The 21,309-nt window shown below is 42.0% G+C and overlaps 1 protein-coding gene across 4 annotated transcripts in view; it reads left to right on the forward strand.

Moving 5' to 3' along the window:
• LOC140494547 (SH2 domain-containing adapter protein F-like) overlaps window positions 1-21,309 on the forward strand; it is a 293,506-nt gene that overhangs the window by 147,606 nt on the left and 124,591 nt on the right. For all 4 annotated transcript variants that reach the window (XM_072593836.1, XM_072593833.1, XM_072593835.1 and 1 more), the window contains exon 4: window positions 13,101-13,316. In XM_072593836.1, coding sequence (XP_072449937.1) covers window positions 13,101-13,316 — 216 coding nt within the window. The remainder of the gene's footprint in view (window positions 1-13,100; window positions 13,317-21,309) is intronic.

Genomic DNA, 21,309 nt, shown 5'->3' on the forward strand with positions numbered 1-21,309 from the left:
CAATGATGGTGCTCTGGCAGGACTCTGGTTCTTAAAATATACATCAGCAACCATTAACAACACTCACAGCATGAGAAGCATTTGGGTCATTCCAGGTCTAGCAACTGGGGAATAGAAGAAATCCACTCTTGGCTGAGGTAGGATTGGGTTCACTGAGAAGAGCACCTTCCACACTCGAGTGCTACTTGAGTTCACATGGGCGAATGGCCAGTTGAGTAAATGACTCCCAGCCGTGGAACCTCACACTTCCAAAATTTAGAAAAGAAGATGGAAAAAAGTAGAGCAGATGCAAATGGAAATCAGTGAAAAGATTTCAAGTCTTAAGGAAATAATAAAAAGTTAGACTGCAGCAACTAAAGAAGCCAACTAAACCCACCTGCAGCTGTGAAGAAGTATATGCCGTTCATTTGGAAGTTTTGATTTCCTGCCTACTCTCCTGAAGATTATAGTTTGTACTGGGATCAGTTCCACATACACTGGAATCGTTCCAGTACTTCAGCCAATTGGCCAGCCTTCACGTGAGGGCAGTCAGTCCACATTGATAAGCAGCTTCGTCATTGGCTAGGTACCTGAGCCAGGTCCTGCCCTACTCTTTTAAAACAAATCTCAAGTCTGTCACGAAAACACAAACAAATGGTTCACAGAAACTTACAAAAGATGAACAGAAACTCACTAAATCAGAACGTTATTATTTAGAGTGATGAAGCACCCCAGTCCCAGCGATGTTCACTGGCTTCTAAAGACCTCTGTCATGTTGGCAGAAACTGTCGACAATCATCAGAATGTGGATATAACCACAATAGAGGTGCAGACAGGTCAGGTACAATGACCCCCCCCTCCATGGCCTGCTGCCTGGACCTGTTAATGACCACTTTGACCAAGCCCAGCAGCAGGCCTAGAAGGAGACTTTCCAACCTGTAAGCTGATCTTCATGCTGCCACATTATTGCAGTAGAGCAATACCGATGCCAACTGGGAGCAGTATCTGTGGCAACTATTTGTGTCTCTCCTTAGTTCAGATGATCAATCTTCACACACCAGCCAGGATTATTTAGCTTTACCCAGGCCAGGGACTGACCTCTTTGAGGTTTCTGTTCTGAATGGCTTAGGCCTGGATGTATGCCAGCAGAGATTCAAAGTTAGATCTAAGAATAAATCTGATTGAGAGTGAAGAGTACGTTCTCCAACTGTGCAATTGGAGAATGAATGACATCTCCAGTATTACATGTTAGTAAGATGCATAATCAAGGCCCATATTTAATGATCTGACTGTGCATTTTTCTGAGGGGTGAAGCCCAATAATAGTAACTCTGGTCAAAATATTTATCCTCAAGAGTACAGGTAAAATATATAATGTCAATGTTTCAAGACTGTAGAACTAGATGGTAGCTTTAACTTGTGAAACCACCTCCATTGAAGACCAGTGGAAACAGTCTCAATTGTTACTTTCAAAAAGGAAGTGGATGAAGACCTGAAAAGGAAAGTTTTGCAGGAAATGGGAAAATTTGGACTAATTACATCGGGCGGCACGGTGGCACCGTGGTTAGCAGTGCTGCCTCACAGCGCCAGAGACTCGGGTTCAATTCCCACCTCAGGCGACTGACTGTGTGGAGTTTGCACATTCTCCCAGTGTCTGCATGGGTTTCCTCCGGGTGCTCTGTTTTCCTCCCACAGTCCAAAGATGTGCAGGTTAGGTGGATTAGCCATGCTAAATAGTCCATAGTGTTAGGTGAAGGGGTAAATGTAGGGGAATGGGTCTGGGTGGGTTGCTCTTCGGAGGTTCGATGTGGACCGAAGGGCCTGTTTCCACACTGTAAGTAATCTAATCTTTTAAAGATCAAGCAGAAACACCATGGGCCGAATGGCCTCCTTCCATCCTGTACAATTCTGCCAAAAGCAATTCCACCATTCAGCAGTTCCCTACATTCTCTACTCTCTATATTTTATTTTTTGCAGTTGTTCTGGCAATGAATGACCAGTTAACAGTGACAGGGTCCTGCGAAGGGCAATTGTGAACAAATTGAATTCTTATGGCTCTCTGACAGCTCTCACAATCATCTTTATCTTCTGAAACGAGTTCTCAAGTGGCCAGATTACTGGATTCCGTGTTCCTGATTGCTGTGGTAGGATTTGAACTTATGAGTTGCTAGTTGAAGTACCTAAGACCAGACTATGCTTAGAGCCACACGGAAAAGATTACAATTGCCTACAGCTACAGCTATTCAGCATTGAATAAAACGCCATGATTTTCCACTTCATTGAAACTAGATATAAATTATTGGGCTATAATAGGACTTTCCACTTATTAGAAAAACATGCCCTTAGACTCATCCAGTCCTCTGGCCTCAGAAACTTTTAAATGATAACGATGAGGAGCAGTGAGTAACTTTTTTTAAGGCAGAGTTGCCAACAGCCCCTGTACTCACAGTCCAAGTTCACCTAAACAGAGTAGTCAATGAGAGCACGTTTTAAACTGTGTACATAAAGTCATTCCTTGCATCCTGATATGTTTTTCTATTGTATTGCAAAGCACCCATTGTTCAGTGGGAATTGCCATTGCTCATAATTCCTGGATGGAGAGAAGTTGCCAATCAAATTGCAGATTTGAAATATCCAGGTTGTCCCAAGGAGCTGACATTGTGCAAGTGGAAAATCTAAACATCTGTCAGTTTGACTCAGTCAATGGCATCTGCATCTCTGCAGCAAAAAGGAGTGGGTTCAAGAGATTTTAATGCATATTCTGAACTGACGAAAGAGAAGCTTTCAATTGCATCTATTGTGACAAGGCATGCCAAAGGTAGTTGATTACTTTTTGAAGTACAGTCACTGTTGCATTATGGGAAGCATGGCAGCCAATTTACACACAGCAAGCTCCCATAAACAACTAAACATGTGTTATGACCAGTTCATCTGATTCTAATACTGATGGAGGGAAAATAAAAACTAGAAGATCCGCTTTCTCAACTTTGCCCATCACCTCATAGGCTTGGTGACCCTGAGGTTATTCTCACCATAACTTGAGTCTCTGTAATGACTTTACCTTACCTTTTTTCAACCAGAATATTGGGGTTCACTCCCATGCTCCTTGAAATCATGTCATGTGATCTTTTACACTTATCTGAGAGGGAAGGCATGTCTTCCATTTAATGCCTTGCCTCACCTCAGCTCTGCGCTAGAGTGTCAGCCTAGATTCTCATGCTTCAGTGCCTGGAGTGAGACTTGAACCCACAACCGTTTACAGGGGCAGGAGTTTCTTTTATTCTGTGATTGATTGACCATTACTAATTGCCCAGAGGGCTGTTAAAAGTCAACCACGTTGCTGTCGGTCTGGGTCACATGTAGGCCAGACCAGTTGAGGATGACACTTTTCTTCCCTGAAGAACATTACTAGGCCTGATGGGTTTTTCCAACCGTTAACAGTGGATTCATCGTGATCCTTCATGGATTCTGGACTCTTCTAGGTCTTTATTGAACGAAAATTTCATCATCTACCATGGTGGAATTCGATTTCTGATTCTCAGGACATTACCTCGATCTTTGATTTAATTTTCTAGTGATAATACCACTAGGCCATTGTCACAACCAAATGAGCCCATATGTGATAATGCTATGATTTAACTGAAATGATAGTCATTTCCCACTATTCCCCAAACTATTCCAAATGGTATAAAATCCCAATCAGGCCAGCAAGATGGATAATTTCTCTGACTGCTATACAGATCAAAAGCAATTCACATCAGATTTAATCAGTCACAAATAAAAAATTCTATTTCGCATAGCGTACAACTTTAACAAATTAAAAAGTTTCACTTTCGATTTTGTCACACTACCATGTGACAAAAACAATGCCCTTATAAAACCCCAACAAACCTACACATGCACATTCATGGTTAAGACAGACAAAAGACAAATGATTTGACACATGTTATGGGTAGAAAGTGAATATAGAGAGTGTAGCAAAATAGTGAAGGTCAAAGGTCCAGATCGTAAGTTGGGAAGCTATTTTCCACAGGCCTTTTGATTTTAGCAATGATGACACATTGTTGTCAATATGGTGAAATTCTTTCTTTGATTCCATATTTAATCAGTTGGATTTGGGTCTTTTGGTGTTAAAACTCTTTCTTTTCACCTTCTTTTGGTTTTGCTGGCTTTTTAATCACATGGAGAGATAGAGAAGAGAGGGCACTTGCAAACTGTGAATGTTTGTTTTTTTGTTGCCTTGGCATTTACAGCGCCCATTAAAGGGCTGTTGTCAGGCAGATTTCCTTCATTTCAGGTGCTCGCAATATTGTTGAGTCTTGAAATCTCCCCCTCGCTGTTTCAAGGAGCAACATTGCATTGCACAGCTCAAAAATATTCAGCACTTGATTTCAAATTACAAAGCTCACCTGGTATTTCAATCAAATTGCAATGCAACTTCTGATTCAGTTGAGAGCTTTATAAAAGCAAAATATGCCATGTCTATCTTAGGCCGATAGTGCAGAACTTGTTTGAGATGCTTCTCTCAATGTGAGATATTAAAATGGATTCTGTAAAGAAAAAAGCAAGCTTGCATTGGTGTGGCATCTTTAATAAACATGGGGCCTCTGTAAGTACTTTACTTTAGGGATGTAGTTATCGCTGCAATACAGGAAATGTGATCCAAGTGGAGATTCAACAACCACGGATGCTATTCATTGTCCTGGCGATCAATCTTCCCTCAATCAAATGCAGACAAAATGGTCAATTGTCTTGCTGCTTTTTATGGGCTGCTGCATTTCCCTGAAAGCACAAGTAAAATAATCTATTTTGAGAAACGCAGAGAGATCTTTTTATAATGTAGAAGGCATTATATATGGATCTATGTTTTCCTCGTGAGTGTCATGGTGCAGGTGTTGGTTAATTAAATGACTGCACACACATTGTCTGGCATGTTCTGCAAACTCATTTGGTGCTGTGTATTTGTTAGAATGCTGCCTCTAATGAGGGAGCTGCAATATAAATGAGGGACTCTGCTGAACCTAGAGAAACGCAAATTCAACATAAATAAAGCAGTGAAAATAAAGCGATCTTTTCTCTAATTTTCAACCGTGTGCTCTTTATTGTGTCCTTCGACCCTCAATGTCAAGCACGCTCTCACTGAGGCAAAGGTAGGAAATGAATAAAACTGCACTCTGCTATTGCCCACAATGGCTGCCCTTCACCTTGAGGTGGCAAAGAGGCTGATTGGTATACTTCTTGTCACCATGGCGACTGCAAACCTTGGGGAATATTGGCAACAGGCCTGCAGCATGGAAATAATATGACAATGATGAGGATGGGGAATGATGTGGGTAGACTGACAGAGAAAAATGGCAGTACTGGCAGGACATTACAGCTGAACTTGGACTTAACCCCTTTGCTACTTTGAGTGACTAGCTATTAAGCCATTTATTTTGTTCTGTATTTTCCTCCTCCCTTTTTACGGTGTGCATGATGTTCTAGAAACATCAACAGATTTCTTTCCTCACCAAATTGGCCAATCTTTCTGTGCATTGTGATCAGAGGTGTGTAATTTTCTTTAATATATCATTTTTAGAGTTTGCATTTTAAAATAGTAGCATATCAGTTGCTTACTTTTGTGAAGAGTTTTACAACAAAATAGCTGAGCCAGACAATCCTTCTAGAATACTGACCGTATCAAGCACGAGAAAGAGAGAGCAGAGACTTCATGAAGTGTTAATGGAAGATTGTTTTGACTCTGGTGGAGTGAACACTGACAGCTATTAGTTTGTTTTTGGCTCAGGGTAATCAAAGATTGATTCCATCTTGAGAAACTCAAACTAGAGAAGACCCAATTGGGATAGAAGAAAATATAGTTTCTCTTCTAATTGGGAGTATAGGACAGTTCAGGGAAAGCACAGTTATCCCATTGTAAAGGTTTAACTGGTGAAACTTCTGAACCAGGAGTGTTTAGTTAAAAATTGGCAGGCTGGTAGAAGCTGAAAAAGCCTAAATCTTCAGTTTTATGACACTAAATTAAGAAGACTTCACACTTCAAATGACAGAAAGCAATATTTTAAGTTGAACTGAGAGATTTAAAGGTGATTTCCCTGGATTTGAGTCTTTATAATGGTTAGTGTTGAGAATTGACTTAAGGCTTGTTTTATTTTGTTTCAAGATCTTTCAAATGAGGTAACTCAGTTTGGTTTTTAATTTTTTGTGTACTGAACTTCTGTTCCATTATTAAGGAAACTCTATAGCTTTGTGTGACTTATGTTCCACCACATTAACTAAAATTTTTAAAAAATGGTTCGTCAAGCCAGATTGCATTATGGGCTCTGACTTGTCTAGAATTAACTGGGATCATAACAGCATGTCCATAGAAAGTATAGGATCTCTGATCATTGTTTATCTCTTACAAGCCCACGAGAGCATATCATTCTTTCAGAATCTGTAACATGGCCACAGTTATAACACCCTTAATGCAAGAGATTAAACTTAATGTCCTCCTGACTTTCACGGCTCAGTGCCGCACCACATTACGCATTGACTGAATTTGCCACCAAATCTTTTATTCCCTGTCTGATAGGAATACCAGAACCAAATCCTTTTGTTGCACTGGCAAGGAATTAGTGTCATGTTTCAGAAAGCTATTTAGTGAAGGATAAATTGGACCCATTATTGATTATTCCAACATTTATTTACAGAGAGAAACGTGAAGAGGGGTACCAGCAGGAGGTCATTGTACACAGTGGAACCACTGACACAGGAAGGGAAAAAGATGAGATTCTGAAAGGAGAATATAGACAATTTAGGCAGGAATTTAAAAAGGAAATTCTCGAGAGTAGTAATATCTGCCAGTGGCCCAGTGGTTAGCACTGCTGCCTCACAGCACCAGGATCCCAGGTTTGATTCCAGCCTCAGGTGACTGTCTGTGTGGAGTTTGCACATTCTCCCTGTGTCTGCGTGGGTTTCCTCCAGGTGCTCTGTTTTCCTACCACAGTCCAAAGATGTGCAGGTCAGGTGAATTGACCATTGTAAATTGCCCATAGTGTTGGGTACATTAATCAGAGGGAAATGGATCTGGGTGGTTGGTGTGGACTGGTTGGGCCAAAGGGCCTGTTTCCACACTGTAAGGAATCTAATCTAATCTGGATTGCTCCTGGTGCTGCAAGATAGAGAGGGTAGGAATAGGAGGATAGAGTAGATGAATGCATGGCTGATCATTGGAATCTCTTCTGGGGTAGAAGTGACCTGTACAAGAAGGACGGATTGCACCTGAATTGGAAGGGGATGAATATACTGGCAGGGAGATTTGCTAGAGCTGCTCAGGAGGATTTAAACTATTAAGGTGAGGGGATGGGGCCCAGGGAGATAGTGAGGAAAGAGATCAATCTGAGGCTGGTACGGTTGGAAAAAGAAGCGAGTCAAACAGTCAGGGCAGGCAGGGACAAAGCAGAGCACAAAGTAGGACTGATAAATTAAACTGCATTTATTTCAATGAAGAAGCCCAACAGGGAAGGCAGATGAACTCAGGTTTTGGATTAGTGGTGCTGGAAGAGCACAGCAGTTCAGGCAGCATCCAAGGAGCAGCAAAATTGTGAATTCAGAACGTGATTAGGAACATGGGACTAGGATATCATAGCAATTACAGAAACATGGCTCAGGGATGGACAGGACTGGCAGCTTAATGTTCCAGGATACAAATGCTACAGGAAGGGCAGAAAGGGAATGGCGTTTTTGATAAGGGATAGCATTACAGCTGAACTAAGGGAGGATATTCCCAGAAAAACATCTAGGGAAGTTATTTGGGTTGAACTGAGAAATAAGAAAGGGATGATCATCTAATTGGGATTGTATTATAGACCTGCTAATAGTCAGAAGGAAATTGAGAAACAGATTTGTAAGGGGATCTTAGTTACCTGTAAGAATAATAAGGTGGTAATGGTAGGGGATTTTAACTTTCTAAACATATACTGGGACTGCCATAGTGTTAAGAGTTTAGATGGGGAGGAATTTGTTAAGTGTATACAAGAAAATTTTCTGATTCAGTATGTGGATGTGCCTACTAGAGAAGGTGCAAAACTTGACTTACTCTTGGGAAATAAGGCAGGGCAGGTGACTGAGGTGTCAATGGGGGAGCACTTTGGGGCCAGCCACTATAATTGTATTAGTTTTAAAATAATGATGGAAAAGGATATCCCAAATCCAAAAGTTGAAGCTCTAAATTGGTGGAAGGCTAATTTTGATGGTATTAAGCAAGAACTTTCAAAAGCTGATTGGGTGCAGATGTTCGCAGGTAAAAGGACGGCTGGAAAATGGGAAGCCTTCAGAAATGAGATAACGTGAGTCCAGAGACAATATATTCCTGTTCGGATGAAAGGAAAAGCTGGTAGTTGGAGGGAATGCTGGATCATGAAAGAATTTGAGGGTTTGGTTAAGAAAAAGAAGGATGCATATGTCAGGTATAGACAAGATAGATCGAATGAATCCTTAGAAGAGTATATAGGCTGTAGGAGTATACTTAAGAGGGAAATCAGGAGGGCAAAATGGGGACATGAGATAGCTTTGGCAAATAGAGTTAAGGAGAATCCAAAGGGCTTTTACAAATACATTAAGGACAAAAAGGTAACTAGAAAGAGAATAGGGCCCCTCAAAGATCAGCAAGGCAGCCTATGTGAGGAGCCCCAGGAGATGGGGAGATACAAAACAAGTATTTTGCATCAGTGTTTACTGTGGAAAGGTACATGGAAGATAAGGAATGTAGGGAAATAGATAGCAATATCTTGAAAAATGTCCATATTATAGAGGAGGAAGTGCTGGATGTCTTGAAACACATAAAAGTGAATGAATCCCCAGAACCTGAGCAGCTTACCCCAGAGCTCTGTGGAAGGCGAGAGAAGTGATTGCTGGGCCTCTTGCTGAGATATTTGTATCATCGATAGTCACAGGTGAGGTGCCGGAAGACTGGAGGTTGGCTAACGTGGTGCCACTGTTTAAGAAGGGTGGTAAGGACAAGCCAGGGAACTATAGACCAGTGAGCCTGACCTCGGTGGTGGTGGCAAGTTGTTGGAGGGAATCCTGAGGGACAGCATGTACATGTATTTGGAAAGGCAAGGACTGATTAGAGATAGTCAACATGGCTTTGTGTATGGGAAATCATGTCTCACAAACTTGATTGAGACTTTTTAAAGAAGTAATAAAGAGGATTGATGAGGGCAGGGCAGTGGACGTGATTGATATGGACTTCAGTAGGGCATTCAACAAGGTTCCTTGTGGGAGACTGATTAGCAAGGTTAGATTTCATGGAATACAGGGAGAACTAGCCATTTGGATACAGAACTGGCTCAAAGGTAGAAGACAGAGGGTGGTGGTGAGGGTTGTTTTTCCGGAGGCCTGTGACCAGTGGAGTGCCACAAGGATCTGGGTCCACAACATTTTGTCATTTATATAAATGATTTGGATGTGAGCATAAGAGGAATAGATAGTAAGTTTGCAAATGACATCAAAATTGGAGGTGTAGTGGACAGTGAAGACGGTTACCTCAGATTACAACGGGATCTTGATCAGATGGGCCAATGGGCTGAGGAATGGCAGGTGGAGTTTAATTTAGATAAATGTGAGATGCTGCATTTTGGGAAAGGAAATCTTAGCAGGACTTATACACTTAATGGTAAGGTCCGAGGGAGTGTTGCTGAACAAAGAGACCTTGAAAGTGGAGTTGCAGATAGATAGGATCGTGAAGAAGGTGGTTGGCATGCTTTCGCTTAACGGTCAGAGCACTGAGTAGAAAAGTTGGAAGGTCATGTTGCGGCTGTACAGGACATTGGTTAGGCCACTTTTGGAATATCGCATGCAATTCTGGTCTCCTTCCTATTGGAAGGATGTCGATAAACTTGAAAGGGTTCAGAAAACATTTTACAAGGACGTTGCCAGGGTTGGAGGTTTTGAGCAATACGGAGAGGTTCAATAGGCTGGGGGTGTTTTCCCTGGAGTGTCAGAGGCTAAGGGGTGACCTTATAGAGGTTTATAAAATCATGAGGAGCATGGATCAGAAAAATAGACAAAGTCTTTTCCCTGGGGTTGGGGAGTCCAGAACCAGAGAGCATAGGTTTAGGTTGAAAGGGGAAAGATATAAAAGAGACTGAAGGGGCAACATTTTCACACAGAGGGTGGTACATATATGGAATGAACTGCTAGAGGAAATGGTGGAGGTTGGTACAATTGCAACATTTAAAAGACATCTGGATGGGTATATGAATAGGAAGTGTTTGGAGGGATATGGGCCAGGTGCTGGCAGGTGGAACTAGATTGGGTTCGGATATCTGGTCGGCATGGACAAGTTGGACTGAAGGATCTGTTTCCATGCTGTACATATCTGTGACTCTATGACTCTATCTCCAAACTCCACTACTCCTGTTTCATTGAGTGTCAATTTATATCTGCACATTAAGCATGTGTATATTGTTGATTTGTGGGATGTGGATTTCACTGCCTGGGCCAGCATTTGTTGCTTATTCCTACCTCTTGAGAAGGTGCTGATGAGCTGTCTTCTTCAACCGTGGCAATCCTTTGAGTTTATTGGATGCACAGTGCTGTTAGGGAATGCGTTCCAGGATTTCGACCCAGCAACTGTGAAAGAACAGTAATGTAATAACAAAGGACGGTGAATAGTTTGGCGAGGAACTTTCAAGCGGTCGTATTTCCATGCATCTCCAGCCTTTGGCTTCTAGATGATAATGATTGTGGCTTTAGAATGTGTTGTCTCAGGAGCCTTTGTGAAGTTGCAGCACATCTTGTGGATGGTTTACACTGCTAATACTGTGTATCAGTGCTAGAAGGAGTGGGCTTTTGTGGATGTTGGCAGTCAAGTGGGCTACTTTGTTCTGGGTGGTGTCAACCTTCTTGAGCATTGACAGAGCTGTACCCATCCAGGCCTCTGGGGAGTACAGTACTGTTGGCATGTGGAGTCAGGAGATAAGTTATTCACTGCAGGGTTCTTCGCCTGAACTTGTAACCGCAGTACTTATATAGCTACTCCAGTTCAGTTTCAGGTCAGTGGTAATCTAAAGGATGTTTATGGTGGGCATTTAGCGATGGTAATGCCATTGAATGTCAAGAGGTAACAGTTAATTTTCCCCTTGTTGGAGATGGACATTGCCTGGCACTTATCTGGTGCCTTTATTACTTTCCAATTTTCAATCCAAGCCTGGAGGTTGTCCAGGTCTTGTTTCATTTAGAAATGGACTGCTTCTCTAGCTGAGGAGTTGGAACTGGCATGGAACATTACACAACTGTCAGTGAACTTCCTGACTATTGATCATATGCTTAAGGGAAGGACATTGATGAAGCAGTTGAAGATGCTTGGGCTCAGGTCTCTAGCCGGAGGAACAAATGTTGAGATATCTTGGAGCTGAGGTGACTTATAACCATAACCAGTTTTCCATAAGCTGGGTATGACTCCAACCAATGGCAAGTTTTCTTGCTGATTCCTATTGCTCCGGCTCCTTGATGCCAAACTAGATCCAATGTGGTCTCGATGTCAAGAACAGTCACTATCACCTCAGCTCTTTCTTCCAACATTAAACCAAGGTTGTAATGGGATCAGGAGCTGAGTGGCGGAACCCAAACTGTGCATTAGGGAGCAGCTCACTGCTAAGCAGGTGCCAAGGTTGGAGCAGCTTGGCTAAGGGCACAGCAGGTTCTGGACTTCAGTGCTATTGCAGACATATTGTGAAGGCCCATGGCATTTGAAATATCCAGTGCCTTCAGCTGTACCTTGATGGTTTGAATAGAACTGGCTTAAACTGACATCTATTTGATCATGGGTGACATAAGAAAAATCTTTTTTTACACAGATTTGTTAAGGTATGGGATGCACTGCTTGGAAATGTGGTGAAGGCATTGAGACATTCAAGAGGATTTTGTTTTGGATAGCAAGGTGGGCAGAGATATGGGGAAAATAAACAAAACATTGGCATGAGGTAATAGAGCTGGTGCAGGCACTATGGAGCAAATGGCCTCCCTTCTGCACTGTAAGGGTTTGTTTATCATGGCATATTTCCCAAATCATTCCTGTGGGAAAAATGGTCAGGAAATCCCATAACAATGGCGTAAGTCCTCAAGGGGAAGTGCAAGATTTGAAGATTTTTTAAAAAATTATTTAATTTAATTTACTAATCAACCTGTTCAGGAATGTTATTGCACACCTCTGGGGAAGGTGAGACTTGAACATGGGCCTCAGTCTAGGGGTAGGGTCTCTACCTCTGCATCACAAGACAACCCTTTAAGGTTTGAAATTTACTCTTGGCAACTTAATCAAACTCGGCTGAGGTAAATGTTCTAATATAATTTTATTTCCCTGAGCTAGAGAAAGAGGTGATATCTACCTACTCAATTCCCCAACCCCATTCCATGTTCTGGTGTTGCAATGTGGCTTGGAATTAATATGTGTGCATGTATTGCCCAAGGCCAGGACCATACACTGCTCATTTAAACTCTCAAAAGCTTCCAGCTGTGAGTCTGTACTTCTAAGATTGGGTTATATCTTTGTGAACTAGTTTGGATATAAATCTGGAACTGGTGGTTGCACTGAGTTCAGTTGAGATAGTGTGTTGAGGTATTTATTTCACTCCTGGGATGTGGACATCGCTGGCTGGGCCAGTATTTATTGCCTGTTCCTAGTTGCTCCTTGAGCAGATGGTGCTGAGCTGCCTTATTGAACAGTGATTGTGCATGTGCGTTGCAGGTTGACCCACAATGCCATTAGGGAAGGAGTTCCAGGTCTGTGACCCAATGACACTGAAGGAATATTTCCAAATCAGGGTGGTGTATGTTGGGGAACTTGAATGTGGTAGTGTCCTGATGTATCTACTGCAGTAGTCAATCTAGACAGTAGTGTCACATAATTCAGAATATTAGAGAGCATTGACTCAAATGTATGTGAAGCTGATAGATAATAAAGGCAACAACTTGCATTGCAGTAGCACCAGTAAGTTAGCAAATGTCTCAAGGAATTTTACAGCAGTGTTACCAAACAAGGCACTGCACAATGCCTTAAATTCCATTCTAAGTCCAGTGTATAACTGACCTGCATAAGTGCCCCCAGCTAACCACCTTCTTCTTTTTGAATCCAATCAGAGTTCCAGAGAAAAGGAGACAAGAAACGTGGAAAAGGTCTCCAGCTCTATGACACTCCCTACGAGCCCCAGGAAAATGACACCGAGTCAGACACGGAGAACGCAGCCGGTCAGAAGATTCGGGAGAGCCGGCTTCCTCAAGATGATGAACGACCTGCCGATGAGTACGATCAGCCCTGGGAGTGGAAAAAGGACCACATCTCGAAAGCTTTTGCAGGTACCGTTTTGCAGTCTGATGCGCACGTACTCAACTCATACTCACACTCTGCAGGTCACAGCAATTGATTCGATTGCTCCTTAACCTTTTCTCTTTGAGTTCTCCGTGACCTGAGAGACTGCTAAGTTCCACAGCCTGATACATTGACTTCCCGAGTGTAGCCTGCAAAGTTAAGGTGAAATGAGATGCTCTTCATCTGTTTTCAAGAGGCGGATGAGTGTTTGTCCCTGAGGAGTCATGAGTCGTGATGAAGTGCTTGACCTGATTCAGTTTGATCACTGGAAGCCTGCACACACAGTTCTAGTGCTTGCTGATTGTGGCAATTTTATCTTTATGCCACTGATTTGCATTCCTTTATACCATTGATGAGATGAGGAAAGAAAGCATTGTCACATTGAAACTAAAACTCCAGCCTGCTCCTCTCCCGATTCTCTCCTCTTCTCTTGCCAGGCTCTACTAGGATTTGACTTCACAGGTGTCTTTAGTCACTCAGTGTTTTGCTGAAGTGACCGTTTTCCATTTGGAAGTCTCGACAGTAAGTGTTCACACATTCTCAGCACAGCCCGATTTCACCCTTGTCTGACTTCCATGTATGTATCTTCCAGCAAGGGTCACTGAACAGCAATAGGAAGCACTGGCTTTCTTGTCTCTTTGTTTCCCTGAAGTACTGAAGTCAAACCACCGGTTCTTAAGTTACGTCAATACACTACAGACTGAGACTTCCTGCTTTACTAGAGCTCAATGACACAACATTTCCAAACTCAGCCATCAGGCAGCCTTTAACTTCTGTTGCTGTTGATCATAGAATCATAGCATCCTTACAGTGCAAAAGCAGACCATTCAGCCCGTTGAGTTCATACAGACCCTCTGAAGATCATCCCATCCAGACCCATCCATCCTACCCCATAACCTTGCATTTCCCATGGCCAGTACTCCTAGTCTACACATCCCTGGGCACTATGGGCAATTTCGCATGACCAATCTACCTGACCTGCATGTCTTTGGACTGTGGCTGGAAATCAGAGGAAACCCAAGGAAAGAGTGACCGTTTGCATCAGTGAAGTTCCAACTTGGCTCAATTGCATTTTCTTCAGTTGAAGATTCCAGGCTGGAACTTCACGTCAGGGTATGAGGACAGGAGCCACAGCGCAGTGGGTGCTGCGATGTCAAGGGGTGGCTTTTATCAGATATTAACACTGAAGTGCAGTCTCCATATCCAGCTGCAAATTGAACAGCGTTGAGAGGGTTGGTACCTCGGAAGAACGAGACCTGAGGGCCTTCCTAAAATAAGCCGTCCAAAATGTAAGCAAAGTGGCCTACAAGTTAAATAGTTAACACTGATGGAAAGATTCTGTGCTGAGCACATACCTCAGGGACATTTCTTGTTCAGAGACTTCGGATTGGGGGTGGGGGGAGGGAGGGGAGCTGGAAGTGTTCACTGTTTCTGTAATAACAAGTGGGGGAAGAGGCATGGAAACACCGATGAGTTTAACTGGCTGGAACTGGCATCTCAATCGAAGATATATTCTGGGTTGCTCTCTCTGGAGATAAATTGCTTCTTCAAGCAGCTGTGGCCTTTTTTCACATCCTTAATGTATTAACCCTTCAGGCGTTCCAGGGCTGCAGACTTTTCTCATTGTCAGCCGTAATTCAGGGAACTGACAGGAGAATACAGGCCTTTTGAATTTGCCATTCATTTGAAAGGGCCAGTAACATAAACGCAGTGCACCGTCCCCAGCATATGTATGTAATTTTCCATGTCATTCAGAGATTAGGACCCATTTTCATTACTATGAAAGAGAATGGGACAGATTGAAAGGCAGTCAGAGCTGGCACTTTGGACTGAATTACTTACTCCTTTACTGTGTCATTCTGTGATAATGTCGACAGCGTTAAAGTGATGGTCAGTACTGTTGGCTAACTGGTAATATTTCTTTGATGCTCATGTTGCAGCAATCACTAATATTACAGTAATAAATCTACAGAAACAGCAGCAAAGAGCTTTTCATGGATTATTAACATGAAGCTACTAAAATAGACAAAACTAACTTTATGTAAAATTAAACAATAGTTTACACAATGCTATCCTTTCTCTGGTTCAGAGTTGTTTCTTACCATTTTCCTGTCCTAATGTTCCTTTGTGTATTAACATGTTTTTAGATGTCTTTATACGCGTCTTTATTTTTCTCTCTTTTCTACTCCCCGTGATTAATTTCAGATGCAGTTGCAGCTCTTTTTTTGTGTCAAAGCGAGGAACTGATATTTTAGTTGGCCAGAGTATAATTGCATTCCAGATAATGGAGAGCTCAGAATCTGATACCATTATGTCGCTCAGTTGGACTGTGCCCTACCAGACTGGCTCCTGTAGGCTATGGCACGCCCCATGCAGCCTGAGGGAGACAAGTGACTGAATCCGACTGTGGTACCTGTAGAGTTAATGATGGAGGTGTTGACTCAGTCTGTTGACGTTCCCTCTAGAACTATTACCAAGCAACAGCGCCAACCAATGCTTTGTGCTAATTTAGTTCATCCCAGTCTGGAATCTGCATCCTAGGACTGGGAACTGGGATGCAGTGGGCCAAATTTCTTTGATCAACTTCCTCTTAGGTCCCTCCCGGGGAAAAAAGGCTGAGTTTTAAACGAGCCAAGGAAAATGTTGAACTTTGCTGTGAGGACCCTGTTGGCCGAATAGCTGACTAGCAGAGTGCATTTGTGAAAAATGACTGCTTGGGTCAAGTATTGCAGAACTGACATCACCCAAAGGACATCAGTCTTACAATCAGGAGGCTGGGGTTGCTGTTATTTTCCTAACACTTGATACTATAATGCATTAAAGCAAAACTTCTTTTCTTTAAAGAGTAAGAGTTATAGGTCTGTATCAGATCTCTCGGGAATTATTAAATGAGCTCTTTCATCCACAGTAATGGAAATCGATGTCAGGTTTAATTTATTTATGAATCTGACCCAGCTGTGACCTGGGATTTTGGATAGAACCATCTTATTATTTTAATACTTCATGGAGATTAAAACAGCATTATTCTAAAAGCTTAAGAGTTATACAGGATCTGAACATGCTTAGTATAACAGATTAATGGAACTCACTTTCATATCAATTGCCACAGCTTGTTCCTTCCTCCCGTGTCATACAGCTTGGGATGTTTCCTATGAGCTGCTTTCAACTCTGCGTCATTGTATTAAAGCGGTGACAGGGTTAATAACCTGTCAGATTCCATCTTCCTATTGCAGAATCAGTAGAGTTCCTGTGGTTCACACAAGGGCATGAGAACAATAGGGAACAAGGTGGAGCCTGTTTGACCTATTGAAGCTCTTTCCAGTGTCTAAACTCTCCCCACATCACTGACCACTCAGAGATTGCTCTTCATCAACCCAACACTCTCACCAAAGCTCATCTATTAAATCAATTCCCTCATCACAGCTTTCAGCTATGTTTTAGAGTCATGGAATTGTATCACATTGAAACAGACTCTTTGGTCTAACTCACCCATGCCAATCAGATATCCTAAATCAATCTAACCCCATTTGCCAGCACTTGGCCCATATCCCTCTTAACCCTTTCTATTCATATACCCATCCAGATGCTTTTTAAATGTTGTAATTGTACTAGCCTCCACCACTTCCTCTGGCAGCTTATTCCATAAACACACCACCCTCTATGAGAAAACGTTATCCTTTAGGTCTCTTTTAAATCTTTCCCCTCTCACCTTAAACCTACTCTCTCTAGTTTTAGATTCTCTCACCTGGGGAAAAGACCTTGATTATTCACCCTATCCATGCCGCTCATGATTTTACAAACCTCTACAAGGACACCCCTCAGCCTCCAGTGCTCCAGGGAAAATAGCCCCCAGCCTATTCAGCTTCTCCCCATAGCCCAACCCCTCCAACCGAGACAGGAATGAAATATCTGCAGGCCTAATCCTGCTACCTCAGCAGAACATGAGCAGCAATGGCAAAGAAACAGCAGAAAATATGTCAATTCTAATGGACAGCCATTAACACTGTGTGAAGAGAGATTAGGACAACCTAGTGGAAGTGGTCTACCACCCTTACGGCTTTTGCTAGATATTATTGATCCTTCAATTATGTAGTTTTCACAGATCTAAATTTAAGTTTGACATAATTGCGCATTCCATTTTTTGATGTACAGTTCCTTTTGATTATTGTAAGTGAACACAATAGACATTTTGTGTTCAATTAAACCACACCTCTTGACACGGTCTGAAGAAGAATTTTAGCCAAGACACCAGATGAGCTTCCTACGCATCTTTATATGTTACCACAGTCCCCTTACGTCCACTTGAAGTGACCATCAGAATTTTAGTTTGATACAGAATCTGGAGCACAGTAAACCCCACAAGAATGCATTTATCACTTCAACAATAAACTGCGGTATTGGCCTGGACTATGTGCTGAGCTGCTGGGAGTGGGACTTGTTCAAATCTCCAGTTTCAGGCTTGAAGGCAGAAAGACTGCCAACTCCTTTGAATATAATGAAGGTTCTCATTTTACAGCGTTCTTAGTGCAGAAAGCCATCTCGACAATATATCTTAGAATCACAAAATGGTTACAGCACAGATGGTGGCCATTCAGCCTGTCAAACCCATGCCATCTCACTGCAAGAATACTTCTGCTTGGCCAAGTGCCCTGCCTTTCACCTAACGTTCCATTTTTGTTTTTCCTTACTACAGCTCATTATTCAAATTCCTTTTGAAAGCCACAATTGAATCCACTTCCAGTATCCTCTCAGGCCATAATTCAGATCCTGATCACTTGCTGCATAAGGAAAAATTCTCATCCTGTCATGGATTCTTTGCCAATCACATTTAATTAGTATCCTCTGATTCTTAATCCTTCCACCAATGAGATCTTGTTTTTTACTGTTGACTCTGTCAGTACCCGTTATAATTTTGAACACCTCGGTTATATTTCCTTTCGATCGTCTTTGGAGAGCAATGGTCTAAGGAGAGCAATCCCAGATTTTCCAATCTATTAATATAGCTGAAGTACCTAATCCCTGGAATCATTTTCATGGATCTGTTCTACACCCACTCGCAATCCTCCATATTCTTCCTTTGATTTGATTTGATTTGTTTTATTATTGTCACATGTTCTGATGTACAGTGATAAGTTTTGTTTTGCATACAGCACAGGCAGATCTAGCCATACAAAGTGAGTTAGGGTATTAGAACGAATAATACAATGTTACAGCTGCAGAGAAGGTACGCAGAGAGCAAGATCAGCATTAAATTTAAAATTTGAGAGGTCCATTCAGAAGTCTAATAATAAAGAAGGACCTAAAAGGCAACTTTTTCACACAGAGGGTGATGCATATATGGAATGAACTGAAAGAGGAAGCTGGTACAATTACAGAATTTAAAGGACATCTAGATGGGTATATAACTAGGAAAGGTTTAGAGGGATATGGCCCAAATGTTGGCAAATGGGACTAGATTTATTTAGGATGTCTGGTCAGCATGGACGAATTGGACCGAACGGTCTGTTTCTGTGCTGTATATCTCTATGACTCTATTACAGCGGGGAAGAAGCTGTTCTTGAATCTAGTTGTATGTGTATGCGAACTTTTATATCTTCTGCCTGCTGGAGGAGTGTAGAAGAGAGTAAACCGGGATGGGAGGGGGCTTTGATTGTATTGGTTGCTTTTCTGAGGCAGCGGAAAGTATAGATGGAGTCAATGGATGGAAGGTTGGTTTGCATGATGGACTGGACTGTGTTCACAATTCTCTGTAGTTTCTTGCGGTCCTAAAGTGTGGTACCAAGAATTGAACACCGTACCCCAGTTGAGACTGAACCAATTTGTTGGAAAGGTTCACCTTAACTTTGTTGGTTTTGTACTCCATGCCTCTCCTTATAAATCCCACTCACAAATCCTACTCACCACTTTGTCAATCTGTTCCGCTAGTTGTAATGATTTTTGTTTGTATATTTAAGTGGCAGCTTTACTGCATATAAACATCCAAAAGTGCTTCATACAATCATAGTTAAATATCTTTAAAATAAATTTCAGAGTGGAGAGGAAACAATAAGGAAGGGGTAAAATAAGAAACGTTGGAGTGAAGCCAAAAATATTAACAACCAAGGAATGTTTGCAGCCGTTTTGATATTGGGGTAAAGTGGGTGAGTAATTTAAAGAGAACTTCCAGAGTGAAGAGGTGTGAGAATTAAAAGGTAAACCTCCACTGTCTGTGCTTTATTTCCAAGGTGTAACTCCTGCCAATATGAATTAGGGTTACAAAACAGTTGACAAAGTCAGAAATTGTTGGATAAGCTCAGCAGATCTGGCAGCATCTGTGGAGATAAGTCAGAGTTAATGTTTCAGGTCGAGTGACCCTTCCTCAGAACTGAAGTCACACAACACCAGGTTATCATCCGAACAGGTTTATTTAAAATCACGAGCTTTCGGAGTGCTGCTCCTTCATCAAATGAAGTGACTTCCCCTGACAAAAGAGCTGCGCTCCAAAAGCTTGTGATTTCAAATGAACCTGTTGGACTATAACCTAGTGTTGTGTGACTTCTGTCTTTGTCCACCCCAGTCCTTTGTCGACCAGCACATCCACATCATTCCCCAGAACAGTTTCTGATTTACTGCGTCTGCAGTTCTTTCGATTTTTGTAAAACAGATGATACTCACTCCATTGTCAAAGTGTCATGATCAAAAATGCTTCTGCACTTTTTCAAGGCTTTAGTGTGCTTGCTGACAGCATAGAGAATGGTTGGCAGTTTTGGGAGGGGTTGGTGTCATTGGAGTATCAGTCTGATGGGTCGCTCAACAATAACAGATGAATAATTAATTGCTTTCTGAGGAATCGGCAACTCACAGCCTCCTGCGGAAGACTGAAGGGCTACAGAAGGAAAGGGGAGGAAAAAGAATTAAGCACGACCAGAAGGGAGCTTTTATTCTTTCAAGACTCGTTGCATTATCTCCCTATTCCTAATTAACTTGTTCCCAAAACTTCAAAGTGGTGACATTCTTCAGTTCATTCGGTCATCCCTTCCTCTGCCGGGCTGTTAAAAATCAATTGCTGACTACTTCCTCACTGCATCTTCAACTGTTTTTAACCTTGGCTGTGTCCTACACTCAGAGTATTCCCAAGGCACCATGTCTCGGTTGTTAACCTTTCTTGTGGGATAATGCCACCCAACAATCGTGTGTTTCTTCTGTAGTAGTTTATAAAATGAATGATGACTGTAAATCTGTGTGTCCTGAATAATTCTTCTCCCACCTCCTTCACGACAACAGGAACGGACAAGGCAATAAATTATAACATTGCCCATCCTGCCAAGATAATGCTAAGTTCTCTTTGCAATTCTTTGAGAGTTCACAAGCTAACCAGTCATCTTCATGTTGGGCACAAACAATGAATGCCATATGGCTGTTTAACCACTGGAGGCATCGCACTATAATATTCCTCATCAATTTCCAATCAATACTTCCCCAAAGACCAATCTTTCACTTAAAATGCAACTGGACTGGACCGTCCAGGTGTAGCACTAAACTTGCCATTTAGCTGCTGTTTCTCTGTCGCTATATCTCCTTATCCTGATCATCTTTGAACTTTGAGTTGTGCTCAGTATGATGTTTTTCTTGCACTCAGAAGCTATGATTAATTTAGATGGGCTGAATAGCCTTCCTAATCTATATCTACCCCAACATGGACATTAATCACAAGCAGGAATTCCTTTTTTTTTCACTCACTACTGTTATGCCGGACATTAACCTTGCACAATGGGCTATTTCAGTTGAAGATGAGCAAAGCTAACAAGCAGCAGATCAGTGACAGATTGTGGGATCTTTCTAGGCTATCTTATTTCGTTGCATATACACCCTGAAACATCAAGGATCCGTGCAATGTATATGATAGAAAAGATGTTTCTGCTTTTTGTTCTCTGCAGTAATTCATTATTGTCTTACTCAGTGAACACACAATCCATCTGTCAGCTGGCCAGTTTATAATCT

The sequence above is a fragment of the Chiloscyllium punctatum genome, chromosome 24 (assembly GCF_047496795.1).
Source record: "Chiloscyllium punctatum isolate Juve2018m chromosome 24, sChiPun1.3, whole genome shotgun sequence".
Classification (NCBI taxonomy): domain Eukaryota; kingdom Metazoa; phylum Chordata; class Chondrichthyes; order Orectolobiformes; family Hemiscylliidae; genus Chiloscyllium; species Chiloscyllium punctatum.